Genomic DNA, 22,145 nt, shown 5'->3' on the forward strand with positions numbered 1-22,145 from the left:
ACAAACAGCATGTCTTTGCTTGGAAACTTCTCATCAGTAATGGAATCTAGAATCTCAGACCCCATCGCCATTATCTGCCTGTATAGTTTTTTCAAGCCAGAGCAGACTAAGATTATATTTATTCCTGAAGACATTTCTTCCTAGCACATCCATTTTAGAACACAGCTGATGGCTACTAGAGTGACAGTTCAATATCTCTAGTGTTTAATAATAGTGGTAGTAAGAAGCAATTAAAGAGCAAATAATTACCTTGGTCTCAAAAACTCTATTAGCAAAGAGACAAGCTCTATCTGGAAAGCATTTCTGTTACCTACCAGATCTGACAGACTTGGCTACATTCACAATGGGCCTGTTTCAAACTGACCGGGTCTGATTTAGTTTAGTTTGAAACAATGTGTCCATGTGCTTGCTGTTCACACTTTTCTGCGAGCAAAGGGACCAAGTTTGTTTGGATGTGAACTAAAGTTTGTTTTTCTTGGTCCTTTTCCATTATTTTTCAGGACTGTCTGTTTGTGTTCACAATGCAGTTTTCAAGTGAACTTGGTTAGTTTATGGTGTGTGAACTGGATGTTTACAATATCCTGCAAGGTACATTGAAAGATGACAGCTTTTGCTGTATTGCTCCGGTTTTTAATATAGCATGTTTTAGATTCATATATATTGCTGTGGAAGAAAGCACTGGGGGAGCACTTCGCTAATTTAAATGTTAGCTTGCGTAGTTCAGGAGGCGCGCAGCAAGGGGGTCTCCAATTTCCAGTCAATTAGTACCTATTTACTATTTAAGCCCTGATCACTTGCACCTTTGCTGTCTAGTGTTTCGTTTTCCTCCTCCTCCCCTCCTCCACCTTCTCTTACATGCCTTCGCATCGGTCGTCTCTGGGGGGCAAGTGATCATCACTTCCCTGACCTCAGGGCATGGCTTCAGCCTCCCTTGACCTTCAGGAGGGTTCTCACCGTGTGAGTCAGAGTGGACCCCTGGCCACACTCTGTTCTTTCGCAGCTCCTGCACTTATCTTGCCTCACTCAAGGCTGTTCTATGTCTCAGTTCGGGACGTGGCTACTCATGCTTGAGTCCCATACTAACCTCTATGCCTTGTTCTTATCTCAGGTCCCAGGCAGCGTGAAGTCTCGGCCAATTGGGGGTCTAACAAGCTCCCCTTTACAGAAGTCTCAGATGCTGGGTACCTCTCCCTCTCTACCTTCTTTCGTGTCCCAGTCTTCCAGAACCATCTTCCTCTGAGGGGCGGCTCCATGAGTCATAACCCTCATATATGTTTTCGGTTGCTAGGTCCGTCGGCCCTGAGCTCGTGTCGGCATCGCCGCCCTCAGTCAGTGACCACTTTCTGTATCCTGTCTTCGGTTGCTGGGTCCTTTGCCCCTGGGCTCGTGTCGGCATCGCCGCCCTCAGTCAGTGACCACTTTCTATCCTAGCTTCCATGTCCAGCTTCGCTGGTCTGCTACTAGAGTGGGCCTCGCCTGCTCTTCTATCCTAGGTCCGGTCCTTTCTAGCCGGCACTCTGTCCTACTAACCGCTCCCTTCTGCTTCTTCTGCCCTATTTCTACCCCCAGCTCACGCCTCGTGAATTAATACATGTAGGCCTATTGAATGCCTACAGTAGGAGAATAATGCAGTTTATGCAATTCTGCACAGTTCTCCTACTATCATCATTAAACAAAGTAATCTAAGAAAAGACAGGGTATATTTTATTATTTCTGTGAATTTTGTCCAGTTTGGCTTGAATTTTGGTGTCTGACCAAATTTTTGTCAGAGTTCAATTTCTCCCACTGTCCAGATTTCCAGTGAAAAACGGAGATGTTTTTTTTTTCTTCAGTTCCCTGATGCAACTCTCAAGCCGTTAAAATAACAATATAGAAAATAACACAATAATAGTTTAAAAATTAAACGTCGTCAGAGCATAACTAATTTTTTTTTTATATTTATGTTAAAGCCATATTTAAAAAATAGATCCGCTATTAAACATACAGTAAACACACCCTTACGAAAATGAAATATATTGTAATATATTTCTAAATATATTTTCTACTTTCAAATATATTGCAAAATATATCAAATATAAGCAATATCACACAGAAACAGACATTATATATTGTCTGTGTGTGTATATATAAATGATCTAGGGTGTAAAATATCCTTCTATTTTACCATCAAAACTACATTAATTTCCAAGTGTAATCAAAAGTTATACTGAACACATATATATATATATATATATATATATATATATATATATATATATATACACACACACACACACACACACACACACACACACACACACACACACACACAGTGGCTCTCAAAAGTATTCACCCCCCCCCCCCCCTTGGACTTTTCCACATTTTATTGTGTTACAACATGGAATCAAAATTGATTTAATTAGGAGTTTTTGCCACTGATCAACACTAAAAAAGTCCATAATGTCAAAGTGAAAAATAAAATCTACAAATTGTTCTAAATTAATTACAAATATAAAACAGAAAATAATTGATTGCATAAGTATTCACCCCCTTGAGTCAATATTTTGTTGAGACACCTTTGGCAGCAATTACAGCCACGAGTCTATTTGGTTAAGTCTCTACCAGCTTTGCACATCTGGACACTACAATTTCTGCCGATTCTTCTTTGCAAAATTGCTCAGGGTCCGTAATGTTGGATGGGGACCTTTGGTGAACAACAATTTTCAACTCTTTCCACATATCCTCAATTGAATTGAGGTCTGAGCTTTGACTGGGCCATTCCAGGACATTGACCTTTTTGTTTTTAAGCCACTCCCGTGTGACTTTGGCTGTATGTTTGGGGTCAATGTCCTGATGGAAGATGAATCTTCTCCCAAGTCCCAGGTCTCTTGTAGACTTCAGCAGGATTTCTTTGTATTTTGCTGCATTAATTTTGTCCTCTATCTTCATAAGCTTTCCAGGCCCTGACGCAGAGAAGCATTCCTGTAGCATGATGCTGCCACCACCATGCTTCATGGTAGGGATGGTGTTCTCAGGATGTTGTGCGATGTTAGGCTTGCGCCAAACATATCGCTTAGGGTTGAGGCCAAAAAGCTCTATTTTGGTCTCATAAGACCTGTGGCAAAGTGTCCCGCCCCTGAGCTATTTATTTGTGTTGTATGTTATATGTAGTGTGTTAATGTTGGTGTGTAGTCATTGGTACATGGGATGTAAATGGGTCTGCGTAACACAAGTGGTTTAAAATGTATATTTGTATTTAGGAAAGAGGATTGCACAGCACTTCACATGCAGGTAAAATGTAGTAATATGTGAGCACAGGGAATTGTACTTATTAATTCACATGCAGTTGTACCAAGACTCCAATTGAATGATTGATTAGCAATCGAGTCTTGGTACAGCTGCATAAAAGCAGCATGTTTTCACTCACTCGGGGTTGTGTGTTTGGTGAGTGGAGAACGGGTGAGAGAGAGGAGATTTATTACAATTGCTATTGTGTGCTGGAAGTGCCAGCACGGTACTTGTGTTCTGTTAGTACACTGTCTGTTTACTGTTAGCACGTTTTGTTTGTATATTTATTTTGGCTAAAGTGCCATGTCCTGTTTTGGTGTCAGTGTTTTCGTTACTAACATTTTTATTATCTGTCTGTTTAATTATTAAACAGTACGTCAGTGCCTTCACCATTTCCGTGTTCTGTTTTAGTTCCTGTTTCTGGTCTGACGTCACCCACTGCAGCCGTCTTTGTGACACGTGGTGTCATCGTGGGATTACCAACGTCTCTTAGAAGCTGACCAGAGCGGGAACCGCAGTTTCTTTGGGGGGAAATAAAAAAAAATTAAAAAATGGGATGGGAGGAAGAAAGGCAGCCATGGCGTAATCGCCAGGAGGAGTTGAAAGAAGGAGGGGCTCCATGGTGCGTCTCCTGCATGAAGTATGGGCACCACTGGGATGTTTGCCGCTATGAGGACCCTCTCTTTTTGACCCTCGATCGGGGAAAGGTGGAGGATGCAGAGGAGTGGCTTTGTCTGAAGGCCCCAAGACCAGCCCACAGAAAAAAGGGGAAGAAGCGAATGCCAACTCCACAGCCAAAAAAGGAGGTATCTGTGCATCCACCGCCCAAGAAGAGGAGTCTGTGCTGGTTTAACCTCCACAGCCTGAGGGACAGAAGCCTGAATGTCCAAAGCCCAAGAGAGAGGTTCCGGAGCATCCACAGCCCAGGAGGGAGGAGACAGAGCCTTTCCCATCTTCTGAGGAGATGCTGGACTGGGTGTTGGACCCAGAGTGGAACAGGGAGGACCTCCCATAGGTTGTTGACCTGCTGTGGGCCAGAGATGGGGAACATTGGGAAAGCTGGGAACAACACTACTACCTTTGTGAACCCGGCAGACGTGGTGATCAACTACTTGGCTGCCGATATGGGACTGCCCCAGCAGGTTAAGAACATAAGAACATAAGAAAGTTTACAAACGAGAGGAGGCCATTCGGCCCATCTTGCTCATTTGGTTGTTAGTAGCTTATTGATCCCAAAATCTCATCAAGCAGCTTCTTGAAGGATCCCAGGGTGTCAGCTTCAACAACATTACTGGGGAGTTGATTCCAGACCCTCACAATTCTCTATGTAAAAAAGTGTCTCCTATTTTCTGTTCTGAATGCCCCTTTTTCTAAACTCCATTTGTGACCCCTGGTCCTTGTTTCTTTTTTCAGGCTGAAAAAGTCCCTTGGGTCGACACTGTCAATACCTTTTAGAATTTTGAATGCTTGAATTAGGTCGCCACGTAGTCTTCTTTGTTCAAGACTGAACAGATTCAATTCTTTTAGCCTGTCTGCATATGACATGCCTTTTAAGCCTGGAATAATTCTGGTCGCTCTTCTTTGCACTCTTTCTAGAGCAGCAATATCTTTTTTATAGTGAGGTGACCAGAACTGAACACAATATTCAAGATGAGGTCTTACTAGTGCATTGTACAGTTTTAACATTACTTCCCTTGATTTAAATTCAACACTTTTCACAATGTATCCGAGCATCTTGTTAGCCTTTTTTATAGCTTTCCCACATTGTCTAGATAAAGACATTTCTGAGTCAACAAAAACTCCTAGGTCTTTTTCATAGGTTCCTTCTCCAATTTCAATATCTCCCATATGATATTTATAATGTACATTTTTATTTCCTGCGTGCAGTACCTTACACTTTTCTCTATTAAATGTCATTTGCCATGTGTCTGCCCAGTTCTGAATCTTGTCTAGATCATTTTGAATGACCTTTGCTGCTGCAACAGTGTTTGCCACTCCTCCTACTTTTGTGTCGTCTGCAAATTTAACAAGTTTGCTTACTATACCAGAATCTAAATCATTAATGTAGATTAGGAATAGCAGAGGACCTAATACTGATCCCTGTGGTACACCGCTGGTTACCACACTCCATTCTGAGGTTTTTCCTCTAATCAGTACTTTCTGTTTTCTACATGTTAACCACTCCCTAATCCATGTACATGTGTTTCCTTGAATCCTTACTGCGTTCAGTTTGAGAATTAATCTTTTGTGCGGGACTTTGTCAGAAGCTTTCTGGAAATCTAAATAAACCATGTCATATGCTTTGCAATTATCCATTATGGATGTTGCATCCTCAAAAAAATCAAGCAAGTTAGTTAGGCACGATCTCCCTTTCCTAAAACCATGTTGACTGTCTCCCAGTACCCTGTTACCATATAGGTAATTTTCCATTTTGGATCTTATTATAGTTTCCATAAGTTTGCATATAATAGAAGTCAGGCTTGATAAGGTTGCATTCCAAGTGGGAGGAGCCGTGCCTACCTGCACCCTCATTGGGCTGAAGGGAGACTACTTGCTGTCCCCATCTCCACCAGCAGAGGAAGAATGCCTGCTGGTTTCGTCCTGAGAGGGAGAGCCGCACCAGTCCCTTGCAAGAGAGGGAGAGCTGCACTAGTCCCCTGCAAGTGAGAGAGAGCCACACCAGTCCCCTGAAACAAGGGTAGACTACACGCTCTCACCTCCGTCACCAGGAGGCTACACACTGCTCCCACCTCCACCACCTCCACCGCCTGCAGCAGAGCAGCAGGAGCTGCCTCTGTCTCTGCCTCCACCTCCACCTCCAGGAGCAGAGCAGCAGGAGCTGCCTCTGCCTCCGCCACCTCCACCTCCACTAGCAGAGGGTGAATGCCTGCTGGGTCCCGTCCACCAGCAGAGGGTGAATGCCTGCTGGGTCCCCTTTCCACCAGCAGAAGATGAACGCCTGCTTTGAATGTCCCTTCATCTTTATGATGTAGTTTTTTGATAGGAAATGTACTAACCAACTGTGGGACCTCCCAGAGACAGGTGTATTTAACCTGAAATCATGTGAAACACCCTAATTGCACACGGGTGGACTCCATTCAACTAATTATTTTACATCTAAAGACAATTGATTGCACCAGAGCTTATTTACGTGTGTCATAGAAAATCTGATGAATAATTATGCAATCCATTATTTTCTGTTTTATAATTGTAATTAATTTAGAACAATTTGTAAATTTTATTTTTCACTTTGACATTATGGACTTTTTTTGTGTTGATCAGTGGCAAAAACTCCTAATTAAATCCATTTTGATACCATGTTGTAACACAACAAAAATTGAGCTTTCAGTCTAAATTCCAAGTATTACAACTGGCGCAAGCCCAACACTGCACATCACCCAGTCAACACCATCCCAACTGTCAAGCATGGTGGTGGCAGCATCATGTTATGGGGATGCTTCTCTTCAGCACGGACTGGGAAGATTGTCAGGATAGAGGGGAGAATGGATGGTGCAAAGTACAGGCAAATCCTTGAGGAAAACCTGTTTGAGTCAGCCAAGACTCTGAAACTTTGGAGGAAATTCACATTTCAGCAGGACAGTGACCCGAAGCACAAACCCAAAGCTACACAAGAGACTTAATGTTCTTGAGAGGCCCAGTCAAAGTCCTGACTTGAATCCAATCAAAAATTTATGGCGAGACTTGAAGATTGCAGTCCATCGAGGATCCCCAACAAACGTATCCAAACTGGAGCAATTTTCCTGTGAAGAATGGGCAATAAATGTCACCATTCTACTGTGCAAAGCTAGAGGAGACGTATCCAAAAAGACTCATAGCAGTAATTGCTGCAAAATGTGCTTCTACCAAATACTGAGTTGTAACGGCCTGCTTGACGGGACGGTTGAGCATTCTTTTACTTAGAAATTAACAATATAAAAAATGCAGAATTTCACACTGACTAATCCGGTCATCTCTACCAGCTGGAATTAAGTATATATTCATTGTGGTGCCGCTAGATGTCACTACAGCTTCGAGCAGCACCTATTAGAGTGCCGTCTAATTTCAGGACATCTAGATATCTAAGAGTAGGTCTTATTTACTCGTTTTATTTACAAGCTTTTTCATATGTAAGGGACAAAAACTTAATTTATTCTTATATTAGACATCACAAAGAACAGACTGAGATTAATAAAAGCCAAATATGTAAAAAAACAAAAGTGTAATAGTTTGTTTTTTTAAATCGGGTTCAACCGTGCAGTTGAGTTGCTGATTTATGGTAAAAGTAAGTTCTATAAGGACGAGCTGAAGTAATCAGTAAAAAACATCGCGTTGAGTAGTTTTTATTTATTTAGTAAATAACATTATTAGAAAATGGTAAAATAGTAAGTAAAAACTGGTAGTAAAGTAATTGGTTTCATTATATACATATCGGCACCCGTAAACTCAGCCCCATCGAACTGTATTGAAATCACATGCTCGGTTTCGGTTCTATTTTGATTACTCTGTCCTTCTAGCAGCTAGACAGAAGTGCGTGGTACCATTGGAAAGCTACGAAAACTACTCAGCTTTCCAATGATATCATGCATAATCCAGAGAGAAAAATACAGCCTCCAGAGTGCGATAGGACAGTCCTGTGAGACCATGTACTTTTTTTTTTTCGTTTTGTTTACATTTATTCTCAACTTTACCATCTCTATACCACATATAAATATGCCTGATCCTGTTATAACTTATATATTATTATTTTATCATATACCACTATATACAAATACCACATGTGGTAAAGTTGAGAGAAAAATGTAAAAACAAAATGTACATGGTCTTTGGTATATTATATCCTTTTATTTGATATAAATTACATGCATGTAGCACAAACTATGCAGTAGACACACATGCATAAATGAAACTGGAAAAAAGACAAAAATTGGGCTGAGGCTAAAGATATATAAATGAAAAAAATGTTATGTAAGATTTGTTTTAATTTCATTTTGTGGTATAGCTATTTGAGATAGAATAGATCCTAAACTTACTAGTCTATATAGTAAGTTAGTTTTTTTTTTTTTTTTTTTTTTTTTTCGGTTAGAGAATGGATACCAAGTTTTTTTTTTATGGAAAACAAGCCAAAAATACGCTGACCTTGATCCCAGGCAACCCCAAGGACTCTGATGTTGATCTAAGTGATGACCAAGAAGAAGATCCAGACTACATCCTTCATCCAGAAGAACTGGATGATGACGATATTTTTTAACCTCTTGAGGTTCAGCCGGAGAACTGGTTACCCCTGGCTGGCGGTGGTTCCTTATCGCCGGCTCTTCGTCTGCCTGCTTGCTTGGTTTGGAGTGGAGGGCGGCGTTCAGGCCCCGTTGCCCCTGCAGGCTGTGAAGGTCACCTAGTGCGCTGGCGGTAGGCAGGAAGGCGTGAGAATTTCGTAGCGACCTCCGTGGCCTTGTGGGACCTTACATCAATGGTCACTCCGGATGTCTGCCCCAGTGTTATGGGGGCATCTAACAGCACCACTTTCTTGGTCTAAACGACCTTGGCTTGGGTTAGCCTGAGGTGTCAGCGAGCAGCTACCAGCGCTGGTAGAGACATGCCTGATGCCTGACCTAACACCCCCATTAGGTCAGTCATTGCCCTCGTCACCGCTTGGAGCTCTCCTGCATTCACCTCAATTGCAGATTCCTGCAGCCTCTCTGCCAGCTACAACTGGTACAGCACCAATATGGCCATTGCATTCGCCGCCTGGACTGATAACACCTTAGTTTCCCATTCCTGCAGCCTCTTCGCCAGCTGCAACTGGTACAGTACCAGTATGGCCATTGCATTCGCCGCCTGGACTGATAACGCCGCTGATGCATATGCTTTCTTGAGCATGGTGTCAGTAGTCTTGCAAGGCTTAGACGGGCAAGTGGGGTCTTTGTCCCCTCTGGTGAAGGTGGAACCTTGCACCAGTACCGTGACCATGTCCCTGATAGTAGGGAATGTGCCTAGGCCAGCTTCTTAGGCTCCTGCGGTGTGTAGCAAGGGCTCTCCTGTTCTAGAGCCTGAGGGAGCGGTTGCCGGATTGCTCCAAGATGAGTGAACCAGTTCCAGGAAGTCCTGGCACAAAGGTAGGGCTTGTTGTCGGTGCCCTTTTTGCTTAAGAAAACGGTTTCCCTTCCCCTCCTGTTCTGCCGGCCAGGGAACGTCCGTGGCAGCAGCTGCACGCTGCATCAAGGCCCGGAACTCCTTCCTCTGCAATACATGCGGAAAGGGCAGTATGGAGCCCCCTGCTGTGGCCCACCCAACTGAAGTGGCGGGGTCGGAGATGTCCGACCTCGATGCTGTGAATGACAGCTCATCTGGGCTTGGGGGTCTCAGTGGGGCTGGGGATGGAAAGTGGGAATGAGGAAGCTGGGTCTGACCGGTGGTAGGGGGCAGTCTACCCTGAGACTTCAAGAGGGTCTCTAGCATGGTCTGCTGGGCCCTCACAGTCTCTGCTAGTTCCTGGAAGCACCGCTGCCGAGCTTTGACGCCTCTGTGGAGATCCAGAAGGACAGCGCCTGCACCTACTTGGGGAAGGAGATCGGTACCTCCTCGATGACCGCCTGCTTCCTGGGGAATGTCCCCTTGTGCGGTATCGTCTAGACTGCGACCATCTCACCTCCAAGGAGGGATGCCTACGCCTCTGCACTGGTGGTGGGGAGGGTGAGGGTGACCCAGGGGTATGGGGGAGCTTCCTGGTCACAGTGGCAGGCTGGTCTGGCCCTAGGTATCTGGCGAGGAACGAATGTTTGTCCTGACTGGGGAGCTTTGCCGCACACTGGTCGCACTGGTGAAAACCAGCGGAGGACCCTGTGGAGCGCATTGACATGGCACGGGGCATTGGTGCCGAGCAATGCGTCGGTGCCGACCTAGTAGCAATTGGCACCTGGCGACTGGAGTCGGTGACGGCGTTGTGGGTTCACCGATCGGTGTCGTTGCCGAAAAGAGCACGGATGAAGCTGGGCTGTTAATTGGTGCCGAATGTATTGGTGCCGAGGGAGACCGCGGTGCTGAGCGGTCGGGGCCGAGCTGTTCTGACCGGTGCTGAGTTTAATCGGCGTCGGGAGCAGCGCCGAAGATGTTTCCAACCAGTGCCGATCAATCGGCATCTATGAGAAGCGCAGCCGCACTAGGAGAGCCCGAGGATTGAGAGGGGCACGTAGGCCCGAGCTGCAAGAAAATCAGCATAGCGGACGACGACGCAAGCCTGCGGGTCACCCTACAGCACCACAGTAGCTCTTACCAACGATAAAAAATAACTACACGAGGCAGTGAAGTGAACAACAGCAAATTGCCAATCTCAAATAGAGAGGTCGAAACCAGCTCTAATCATTAGAAACACCGACACGAGACTAATGCAATAAGCAATCACAAAGCACTTAATTATGTAGCTTACCATGTCTCCTCAATTTTTAGGTCGAAACTGTACAAATCAGCCAATTTTTAGAACAAAGAAAGCACGAGACAATCTATTACCAGTGTTAGAGAGGTGAGAGAGAAAATGGCGATATGCTACTGTGAGGATGACCCTCTTCTGCAGGAGGTGGGAGGGACTTCCTCCTCACAGCAAGGCCCTGATAGGACAGCTTTTTCATATATGCTCAGTGATTGGCAGTCATAGAGGCTCTTCCCATTCGGTAATGGTTGTCATTCCACTTGGCATCCGTCAGGGAGGTCACCGGCATTCATGGCTGACACAAGCCAAGGTTGTGGAGACCGAGGGGGTGGTGCTACTGGATGCCCCCATTACACTGTGGCAGACATTTGGGGCGACCATTGATATGAGCCTTGAGAGGTCCCACAAGGCCACGGAGGTCGCCTCCAAATTCTCGCACCTTCCGGCTTACTGTCAGCGCCCAAGGTGGCATTCACAGTCTGCTGGGGTAAAAGGGTCTGAACACTGCCCTCCACCCCAGAGTAGACAAGCAGGCAGAGGAAGAGCCGCTGGCCAGGGGTAACCGGTTCTCCGGCTGGAGACCGAGGCCAGGGCCTAAGAAAGACCCGCCCCCTCACAAGCTCAAGGGAGCCCTCCACACTCCGGGTCTGGCCGTTGAACGGAGCCGTTTATTCAAACAAAGTTTTCCAGATGCAGTAGTAGAAACACTACAGTCTGCTAGGGCGCCAAGCACTATAGTCCAGTACTCATACAAATGGAAAGTTTTCCAAGACTGATGCATTGCCGAAGGTCACGATCCCGTGACCTGCCCTATTGAGACAATATTAACCTTCTTACAACACCTGTTTGACGCAGGAAAATCAGCGTCCACTTTGACGGTATACCTGGCAGCAATATCAGTGTGCCACGACAAAACTGACTCGGTGTCCCCTGGGGCACATTTCCTGGCAGTGCAATTTCTTAAAGGGGCTCGGATACTTCGTCCTCCCATGAAAAGTATTGTCCCCAAGTGGGATCTAGAACTGGTACTGCGGGTTCTTATGGGTCCCCCCCATTCGAGCCCATGGCGTCAGCAGAACTGCGCCCTGTTTCCTTGAAGGTGATGTTTTTAATAGCCATTACGTCTGCCAGACGAGTAAGTGAGCTTCATGCGCTGTCCATTGATGACACATGCATGGCTTTCACAGGAAATGACTCACGTGTAACATTACAAACAAATCCAGCCTTTTTGCCAAAGGTGGTATCTTCATTCCCTATCAACCAGCTGGTGGTTTTGGAAACTTTCCCCCGCACGAGTCAGAGGAAGACCGTAGACAGCACAAGCTCTGCCCAGTTCGGGCTCTGCGTTGTTACCTGGATAGGACGGTGTCTTGGAGACAGACCAACCAGCTGTTTGTCTGCTATGGGTCCCGCTCTAGAGGTCAGGCCCTATCGAAGCAACATCTAGCGCACTGGGTGGCAGATGCTATATGATTGGCGTATGAAGAGCGGACTCCCCCTTGCCAGGGGGACATTACGGCCCATTCTACCAGAGGCCAGGCAACTTCATAGGCTCTCTTTCATGGCACTTCCTTAGATGAGCTATGCAATGCTGCTACCTGAACAGGTAGTCAGATATTTGTGCGATTTTACCGCCTTGATGTGGCAAGCCGAGTGAGACTCTCTCTGGGCTCTAGGGTGTTACAGGCGGCATGCCCTTAGGCGTCATGTGGGCTCTGTGGCTATCGCCATGAGACTGTACTGTCGGTAATCTGGAGCCACAACAGCTTTGGTGCAGCTTTCCATTCGGTAATGGTTGTCATTCCACTTGAAAGGGAACGTTAGGTTATTGCCATAACCCCGGTTCCCTGAAAGAGAATGACAACCATTACCCTTCAAGGTCGTGTCCTCAGCTAACCTCTGATTTCTGAGTTTTTTTAAATATGCTCAGTGATTGATGGTCAGAGAGGGCTCTTTCCCATTCTGCAATGGTTGTCATTCTCTTTCAGGGAACCACGGTTATGGCAATAACCTAACGTTGCTCTGCATTTTAAGCAGTTATAATGCAGACACATAATTAATCATTACAATCATTATTCATTTTATTTGATGAGTTTAGCAAGGATGAAGTCTTTGTTTTACGAAACGGTTAGTGTTGTAGCTACAACCTCCAAGCAGTGACAGTAAAGCAATCATCACTTTGATTTTAGAAATGTATAGGTAAAAAAATAGTTCAGCTTGTTTTGTCATTATCGTTTTTCCATGATTAAATTATTGAACTAAGATTGTTTAATGATGCTAATTTAATCCCTAAATATCCGTTATGACAGACAGTGCCAGAAAGTGCATGGCTGGTTTATTTAAATAAACAACATATAAAAATGTCATATCCTCACCTGAGCCCATTTTGAAAGTTAAATATCCATGTGATCTCCTGGTTAAACTATTTTACTTACTAAAAGTAAACAGCATTTATGTGTATGGCCAGTTTACTGTGCAGCAATGAAGTCTTTTCAGGTTTGCAAATTAACACATTATTTCTAGAATACATTGTATTATTGACTTAATATTAATAAAAAAAATATTTATGCATCATGTCTAAAGTAACAACTGCCGGTCGATATAAAAATGTTATTCCTCATTCATGCAGTTCACACGTATTGTACGGGTTAAAATAGCCATGTGTTTTCCGTAGAACAGTGTGAATGGAAAGCGCCCAGAGTAGCTTCCTCGCATGGGTTGGGAGAGAAAGCAGCTGACAGACTCACAGCGTCAGAATGCTTGCCTAGTCTAGATGTGAAGCTGCAGACGGTACTTCCTTTTGCTTGTACATGCGAGTGTTGAACGCTCTAATATTTTTACAAATATTTTACACCACTTTCTACGTTTTACGTTTGCTTTTAGAAAGGGGGGGTTGTTTTGACATGTAGAATTAAGAAAAGAAGAAGAGGAGAATGAAAATGCTCCGATTTCGCAGTTCAAGTAATAAATCCTTAAACCAGGAGATTAAATGTAGCATCCGACTGCTGGATGACTCGGAGATCTCATGCACCGTACAGGTATGTGGGATACAGTTATTATCTGTTATTTTCCATTTGTGGACAAAAACATATATTATTAATTACAGGGAGCTATTATAATGAACATGACTTCACGGTCCACTTTTCACTGGATACTAAGGTATGGCAACTGGTTTGTGTAAAATGTTAGGATACCTGCTTGTTTACCTAACGATCCTAAACAGTTTGGGCTAGTATCAACAGATATGATCATGATCAAACGAAGATGTACGGGGAATAAGTAAACGGTCAAGTTTTTGAAACCCAATTTCACTGGCAATTATTCGTTCTAAATATATTTAGCATTAATATATTTTCAACATATGTGTAAATAGAGGTTTATTGTTGCAGCTATATTTTAGGCATGGTGTTTGTAACCAAAATAACCATTGTTACGTGACAACATACAAAACAGCTGTCGCTAAAGAATACTACTACGACTGCTCCTGCTACTACTACTACTACTAATAATAATATTAATAATAATAATATAGTTCCTATATATTCCTAAATGGTGTGTGTTGTGAAAATGTAATACAGTTTTTGGTAATGGTTCTAGGTCTACCAACTGATGCCTAAAATATATCATGCTCTTTTTTGAAGGTAGCAGTATTTGATGGGTGCAGATCAGCTGTGAAAGTTTCATACCTTGGCAGTTCTATGTATACATGTTTCAGAATTTGATGGGTGTGTGTGGACTGTCAAAATGTCATACATTGGCAGGGCTCTATTGAATCAATATGATGGGTGCTTCTGGGATGTCAAAATATCATACTTTTTTTTATCATCACCTTGAGCCGCATTATTACTCGTGTTATAATTAAGGGTGGTGGAATCTATGACTGACATCATATAGTATATACAAGATTTCCTACCATTAATAATAATAATAATAATAATAATAATAAAAGAAGAAGAAGAAGAAGAAGAAGAAGAAGAAGAAGAAGAAGAAGCTACCTTTGCAAAACATTTTTACTTAAGGTGTACTAGGGGTTACTTAACGCTATGCTTCGATGTAAAACATTTGCAGTTAGCGTATATGTGCGTTTTTTTCTTTAAAAAAAAAAAATAACTCCCACTGTAGTAGACTTAACAACAGCTGTTTGTATTTCATATAAACTAATTAGTTACATGTGGAGTAAACTGTAAGTTTACAAAACACTTACTTTTATATCCAAAGACATGGGTATTTTTTTATTTTATTTATTTATTTTTTTGATATGTGTCCTCGTTCTGCAAGGGGTAAAAACTAAACCAAACCGAAACAAAACAAAACTGGTTTGCGCTGTGCAAGGGGAAAATAGTCTGGGCATGCGCCTACGCCACGTCTGAAAATTTGACAGATAGCATAAATTGACGTGACACCAGTATTGTTCTTTGGGGTGATGTAATTAAATTGCCAATTTTATATGTTTTTAATTATTTAAAAAAAACTGAAAAACAATACGTTTTGATTTAAAGGTTATCTTGGTAGAAAATAACAAAATAAACGCATTAGGTATTTTATATGCAGCTTTTTGGATGGATGTGATGCTGTTGGTTTGGGCATGTCAGGATAGAGTTTGCTTTTTACTTGTTCTGCACCAAATTACAGTGGATGCAGTTGGCGATACATGTGGATGTTTCTGTGTAGTGTCGTCTTCTAAAGAAGGAATTGTGACGTTTTAAATGTATCCTCTGTACACACTGCCCGATGCGACAGTCGCATAATACACTGGCCGATTTCACTGAAAAATCGCGTTGCAATTGATCGCACTGGGCAGTGTGGAAGTGTTCCATGGTATTCCACTAGTTCCGATATGTCTCCCTTCCACTAGCTCAGTTTGGTTCATTCTTATTCTACACAGCACACTGCTCGATGTGATGAGTTCTTACGAGATCAGCCGATCGATTTTAGTTGGCTCACAAAGTTTAAACATGTAGTTTAATATTTTGTGATGCGATTCCGTCAGAGTGGCTAGTGTGTTACGCGATGATCGCATCAGATAGCGTGTAACCGACTTAGAGAGTAAAATATAGCCTTACACGTCCCCATGTGTTGCGACAACTGTTTAATATAACGTACCAGCAATTTTTGTTAACATTCTGACAACTTGTTACACTAAAACTTTAAAGTCTTTTTCAAAGCTCTTTTCAAAATGGCCACCAGTGCACTTAGTGTAAGGAATATTGTCCACAGTTATACCAACACATAGGGATGTTAAACGCTTTATTTTTTGTAACCCCCGCTATTTACTCTTTAAGTAGAATGTGTTACGTTGACTGTAATACATTAAGCATGAAACAAACAGTTTTGACCAATGACTGAGGAAAACAGAATTAAGTAGCGATATACATTTTTACATGAATTCTGCCCCCCTGGTTAACTATGCCATCTTTTCTACCCCTTGCTTTTTTAGTTTATGTAAACATATTTACAGCCCCTAATGAACCATTGTTCACAGCCATGAGTAAGGGCCATTTGCTTCTCCTTCCCAGAAACCTGCTGGAAAACAACATTGTAGCACGGTCTAGATAACACCTCTATAAAGTGTGTATAATATAGCGTGTATCCCAAACTGGACCATTGGTCATTTTGACTTCCGTTTCCAAGACCTTGCAGTTGTGAGAGTGAAAATAACGGCTTGCCCCTTCAGGTATGATGGTCCCTTGGAAAGCACTGAATTCCCACATGGCTGCAGACATGAAAACAGCTGATTTCATGAGAAGTAATTGAAACTAAATGAAACAAGTGTGGTACAAGCGTCAACATTTCTGTCACACTGCACCATAATTTTGTGTGCAGTGTGAGCGGTCAATGGCACAGCATGATGTGTACAGAACATGCAGGTAGGTATAATGATTAAAGAGATACACAGATGCCAGATATTCTATTTGCAATCGCAAACAGATATGTTGTACATTTATAATCTTTAAGAAAGCCTAGGTGTGTTTTTTTTGTTTTCTAAATCCTTTTAGAGTTGTTATTCCTGTCAGTTTTTTTAGGCCTATCTTTATAAATGAAAAGGTGCCATATTTCAGCAATTATATTTTTTTTCCTGATGAAATTCCAGTTAATTTTGGTTTATCATCAGAAGAAAAGTTTGATAAATTACATTTAAGTAGGGAATCACTCTAATATCAATTTGTGCCATTCCTCTCTTCAGACTATATTAAAATGCAATTAATTTGCTCCCAACACCAGTTTGAAAACAAAAAACTGCCTTAAAGAGACCTGCATGTCTCAGACCACTGTAGTCTAAAAAATTAATCTGGAAAATATCAAAAGCAGAATTTATACTGCTTTCTTTAGGAATAAAATATTCCACTTGAAATCGGCCTTCAGTGGCTGATGCAGGATTTTTTTGAATTTTGTTTTAATCTCCTGTTACATAAGTCCAACTTGTTATGAACAGAAGAGCAGGCTACAATAAGTCTGCTCAAGCATAACACTGTCATTCAGTTCTGGGCCTATATGTGCATTTCAAGGCGTGCCCATTTGTAGTGTGCTGTCTGACATGACCGGGGTGATGGCTCACTCCACTGTCCCTGCATGTGGCCAAGCACTGCACCACAGGCTTCCAGTCATACTGAGGTCCAGTGCTGAACTGTAATCAGGCATGTCGAGCAAATGCCATTGATGCACCTCAAATTTCAAGACGATAACCATAATAGATGAGGATTTCCCAGAAGCTTGACACTGGATATGCTTTTAGGATTTATCGATTTATATTCCACTGTATTATTTATAATCTATGTTTACAACAGTGAAAAATAAAACCTGACACAGCTGGCAAGCAGTGCTTTATGTTTTATTTTGTATCAGTAAAGTCACCTTGCCTTAAAAAAAAAAGATTGGATCTAAATAACCAGGACACATGCATATTTTATGAACTGCTATGTATAATTTAGTGTCTTTTTTAATGTACAGGGGCTATCACAATTTAACTTGCACAGAGCTTAACAGTAAACCCTACCGTGTTGACAAGCAAATTCATTTAACTCAAATTATAGTGATAAAAAAGTCTGGAAAACGAAACGATCAAGAGTATAATAATAAACTTAGACCTAATGCTAATATGACAAGTTTAGTTATGAAAGAATCTTAGTACTCTGAAGCAGCTACAAAAGAGCAAATATCTGTAGCAAAACATGATTACCATCTCACTGGTGCCAATGTAATTTTGAGCTGCTAGTTTTTTGTACGCCTGTTTTCTGAAACTCCACATTGTACTGATCGGAGGATTGTTTGTGTAGTACAGTTTTACTTGTTAAAAACTAATGTAAACAGTGCTCTTAATTGAACAGTTTTGTGATGCTTCCAAGATCATGATGGAGACTACTCCAAGAAAAAGCAGCTGTAGGTAGAAGTTATGTTAGTACTGTATGTCTCTGGTCACTACAACACATGTTACAGCAGTAGGAATCTGAAGGCAGCCAGCACCAGGGCGGTAAGCCAGCAATGACCTCTGGTGTATCTTGGTCAGAGCTTGTGTTTTGCTGGTCTTACTGGTTGGTAGCCCCCCCCCCCCCCCCCCCCCCAAAAAAAATAGGTCCATTAAAATGATCTTGTAGTAAACATTACCTGGTATTTTATATACCTGCTGGCTGCAGGCCAAGACATATTTGTTCCAATTCACAGCTCTTTGCTGGTGCAGAAATGTTTGTCATTGGATTTTTGTGGTTCTTTTAGTGTTTCATAAACCTCTCACTACTGAGTGTTTTAATAGTTATGGATGTTCACCAGCTCACCAGCTGTTGCTGGGATTTTCAGCTGGGAGATGCTGAGGTTGATGCTTCACACAGTAAAAATAGCTTTAAGACACTTAAACATGTTTTACATAGTTTGCTGTTCAAATGGTTGTCGAATTGACAGTTTACTTTTTTGCAAGACAGACAGCACTGGTGTAGACTTCACCCAGATTGTCTCCAAGCATGAGTCATAGTTCTGTATTTCAGTGTGATCATAAATAATCTGTATACTTCCTCTGATTCTGTGTTGATAAATGGATTAACTGTGAGATTTATTGATTTATTAAACCAGGATATATCCCTTCAAGTTAGGCAGACTGGGTTCAAGGGAATTTTGACTTTTCTGTAGAGTTCCAGGTATTGTTTTGTTAGATGCACAGTATCACTGATTGTTGCTGCATTTACAGTCCCCCCCTCCAAAAGTTTGATATGATGGAATGGCAGTAGTTGCATTTTTTAATCATCTGTATAATGCTCAATAATATCAATGCATAATGATGCCTTTAACTCACAATGTCTTTGCCTATACTCAGCAAACCAGACACTACACTACACACCATTGGTTTCATAAAGACATTCTGTCTGGAGACACGCCTCTTTTTAAGTCTTGCAAATAACACTGCAGAGTTAGGAAAGAAACAATTAAGAGGATTAATTATGCATTTACATTAAAAAGGGCGCCATTTAAATTACAATCGGGTAATACGTAGCAGTGAACCTGTTTTAGAGCAACGAATCAGTCAACACGCCTTTATCAGTGTTTCATTTATCCTGGTTATTATTATAATGCCAATAAAACGCTAAACTTAATTTGTGGAGTACTGTACATAGGATTACTCTCACAAGACATTGCTGGACTGACTAAACTGTTTCATATTTTTTAATGCTATTGTAACTGCCAGCAATACGCTAAACAGGTCTTTTCAGAACACCTTTATTTGTAGACTGAACTACTGTGTTAGAGGAAGACTGTAAATAGGATTCTCACAACTGTGCTGGACATTTGGTTTTCTGAACTGCTGTAATATAATTCATAGGTTTTCCTGCTTATTTTAATGCCAGCAATGAGCCAAGTGATGTCTATAAACATTGTGACAGGTTGGAAGTATCTTCAGTGCTTTACTTACTGTTACAGCAATAAGAGTCTGATTTAAAAAATAAAAAAAGAATTATGGTAATATATATTAAATTGACTTATTTTAACTACCAACATTATATTTATGTTCAAATGCCATATTTAGTTATTAATATGTTGAGAAGAAATGGGAACAAATGGAATTAGCTATCTTTGAAAAACGGAATTTGGTATTCCCAAGAATGGAACAATTAGTAGTCTTAAATGTGGTTACAATTGAAGACAGTGCAGATGCCAGTGTTTTATGCAGTAGTATAAAGCAGTTTTATGCAGGCCACCAGTTAAGCATGCAGCCTATATCTATAACAACTGACATGGCTGCATAGGATCAGAGGATGATTCAAAATCAGAGGCAGAGTCACAATCTTGTTTAAATTTAAAGTACATTGTAAAATTGTTGAGATACTTGTGTTGGAATATTGTTTCAAAATTGTATAATAAATACATTAAAAGGGTTAATGCGTGGAGAAGGTTTTTCACTGATAATTTACTCTTTCTCAGTCAAAATGGCAAGTTTCTCAGTATCTGAAAAGCTTAGAGGGAACGCTGGTGGTAGGCCACTTGCATTGAAGCTGTTCTCTGATTGCTCAATGCCCTAGTTGATGCACGACAAATTGCAAAAAATAGGATTCAATACTATTTATTTTGTGCCACCCTGGTGCCACTCCCACGTCGCCTGTGGTGTGAAAGATATTTATCAAAAGTATAGGTTCTATTTGTTTTGCTGCATCAGTGCACAGTTTTTCATGCCACATCACTTCTGGTGGGTAGCAGCCTTTAAAACACTAGCAGTGCAGGAAGCGGATCCATTTAAAATTAAGCACTACCCCCCAAAAATTGTTACGCTTATAATAAAACATTATGATTCCATATATTATAAAAATATAATAGTAAACAATCTTTTTTATTATTATTTTTTTTACATTAATTATTTTTATGGGCCCAGCAGTGGTATTACAATATAGACTGTACAGTAGTGTTCTGCGATACTTCATTTAGGGAGTGTGGCAAAGTGGTTTGCAGTGCACAGGTGCAGTGATGATGTGATTGTGAAACAGAAGACAGACAACAAAGTCGTGATCGAAACAGGTTTTATTTTTATAATCTTGGTCTGGCGACAGCAAAGAATAATCCCCATTTTGGGGATTTCTGCGTCCATCAAAACCTCGACTTTCTGGAATCCGGTAACGTCTCCCTCGCACCGTGACACCTGGGGGAGTGATAATAGCATATTCAACAAGGTTAGTTCTACCGGTCAAGTCCGAAAAAAAAACATAATTGAACCACTCAATTAACTTAAGCAACTCTCTTTGTTGATCTGGAAGTAACTTTTCCCCCATGAGAATATCTCTGGTGCTAGGGGTCCCTAGACAGGGGCCTAAGTCATCAACTACTTCACCTGGGGTTATGAATAAGACCTCCCTTGCCTGCCAGGGCCTTTTACAGATTCACATGGTAAATGTCTTGTTCATTACGGCAATCGGGCTGTTTTATTTAATAATTTACCTTTCCTTTAGCCCGACTCACCTCATATGGCCCCTGCCATTTAGCACGCAGTTTTGATTCTGACAAGGGAAGAAGCAGCATTACTTTGTCTCCTGGTCGAAAGGTCAGAATTCATGCATTTGTATTGTAATGCTGTTGTTGTCAGTGCTTAGCCAATTTGAGATTGTCCTGGGCCAAACGACCGACCATATCTAGACAATCTCAAAGTAGGAGCACATGCTAGACTACATTTTTGGATGAGCCTTTATGCTCTTCCCACCCCTCTCTCAACAGATCGAGGATGCCAGAGAGGCTGTTGGCCGTACAAGAGCTCGAAGGGGAAGAACCCTGTCGAACTCTGCAGCACTTCTCTCACTGCTAAGAAGGAGGTAGAGGAGAAGCATTGTCCAATGTTTTTGTTCTTGGCTCACAAATCATCTCAGCATCTGCTTTAAAGTCTGATTAAAGCGCTCCACCAAACCATCTGTCTGTGGATGATAAACAGATGTCCTGATGGGATGTATTTTTAAATATTTTATATACTTGGTATAATGTATTAGACAGGAAGTTAGTTTCATGATCAGCCAGTATCTCCTTGGGGATCCCTACTAGTTCCAAAGGGGCAGGGCCGCACTCGACCCGACCCGGCGCTACTCGCTGGCAGTCTGCGTTTCCTTGTTTATCAGCTCCGAGATGCCCCGCAAAAGGGCTATCATGTGCCAGTCTCATGACCTCGAGCCCACAAGACAGGGGAACTATCAATTGTGTTACAGGCTGTCCTGTGCCCATGTCAAGGTTTACCCTTTGAACCCACACTAGGTCTGTGCTTGAGGCCCACATGTCTGGTATATTGAGAGGGGCTGGAGTAGCTTCTGTTCTGGATGTCCCAGTAATTGTGCCCTCTCAGTCACACTGCATTCCGACTCACTTTGATTAGCGTTTGTTACCATCAGAGCATTCTCCCACCAGACCCCAGTCTCGTCTCATTGATGCACCCTCCCATTTTTAGATCCGTCTATTAGTTTTTCTAGGATGAAAAATAGGGGAAAACATTTCAGCTTGTAAGGGA

The 22,145-nt window shown here is 42.0% G+C and overlaps 1 protein-coding gene across 1 annotated transcript in view; it reads left to right on the top strand.

Moving 5' to 3' along the window:
* The first annotated feature begins 13,485 nt into the window (after positions 1 to 13,485).
* Positions 13,486 to 22,145, top strand: part of LOC121318768 (FERM domain-containing protein 3-like) — a 136,397-nt gene continuing 127,737 nt past the window's right edge. The window contains exon 1 of the mRNA XM_041255806.1: positions 13,486 to 13,725. Within this exon, the coding sequence (XP_041111740.1) occupies positions 13,621 to 13,725 (105 nt within the window). The 5' untranslated portion in view covers positions 13,486 to 13,620. The remainder of the gene's footprint in view (positions 13,726 to 22,145) is intronic.

This window comes from Polyodon spathula, chromosome 1 (assembly GCF_017654505.1).
Source record: "Polyodon spathula isolate WHYD16114869_AA chromosome 1, ASM1765450v1, whole genome shotgun sequence".
Classification (NCBI taxonomy): domain Eukaryota; kingdom Metazoa; phylum Chordata; class Actinopteri; order Acipenseriformes; family Polyodontidae; genus Polyodon; species Polyodon spathula.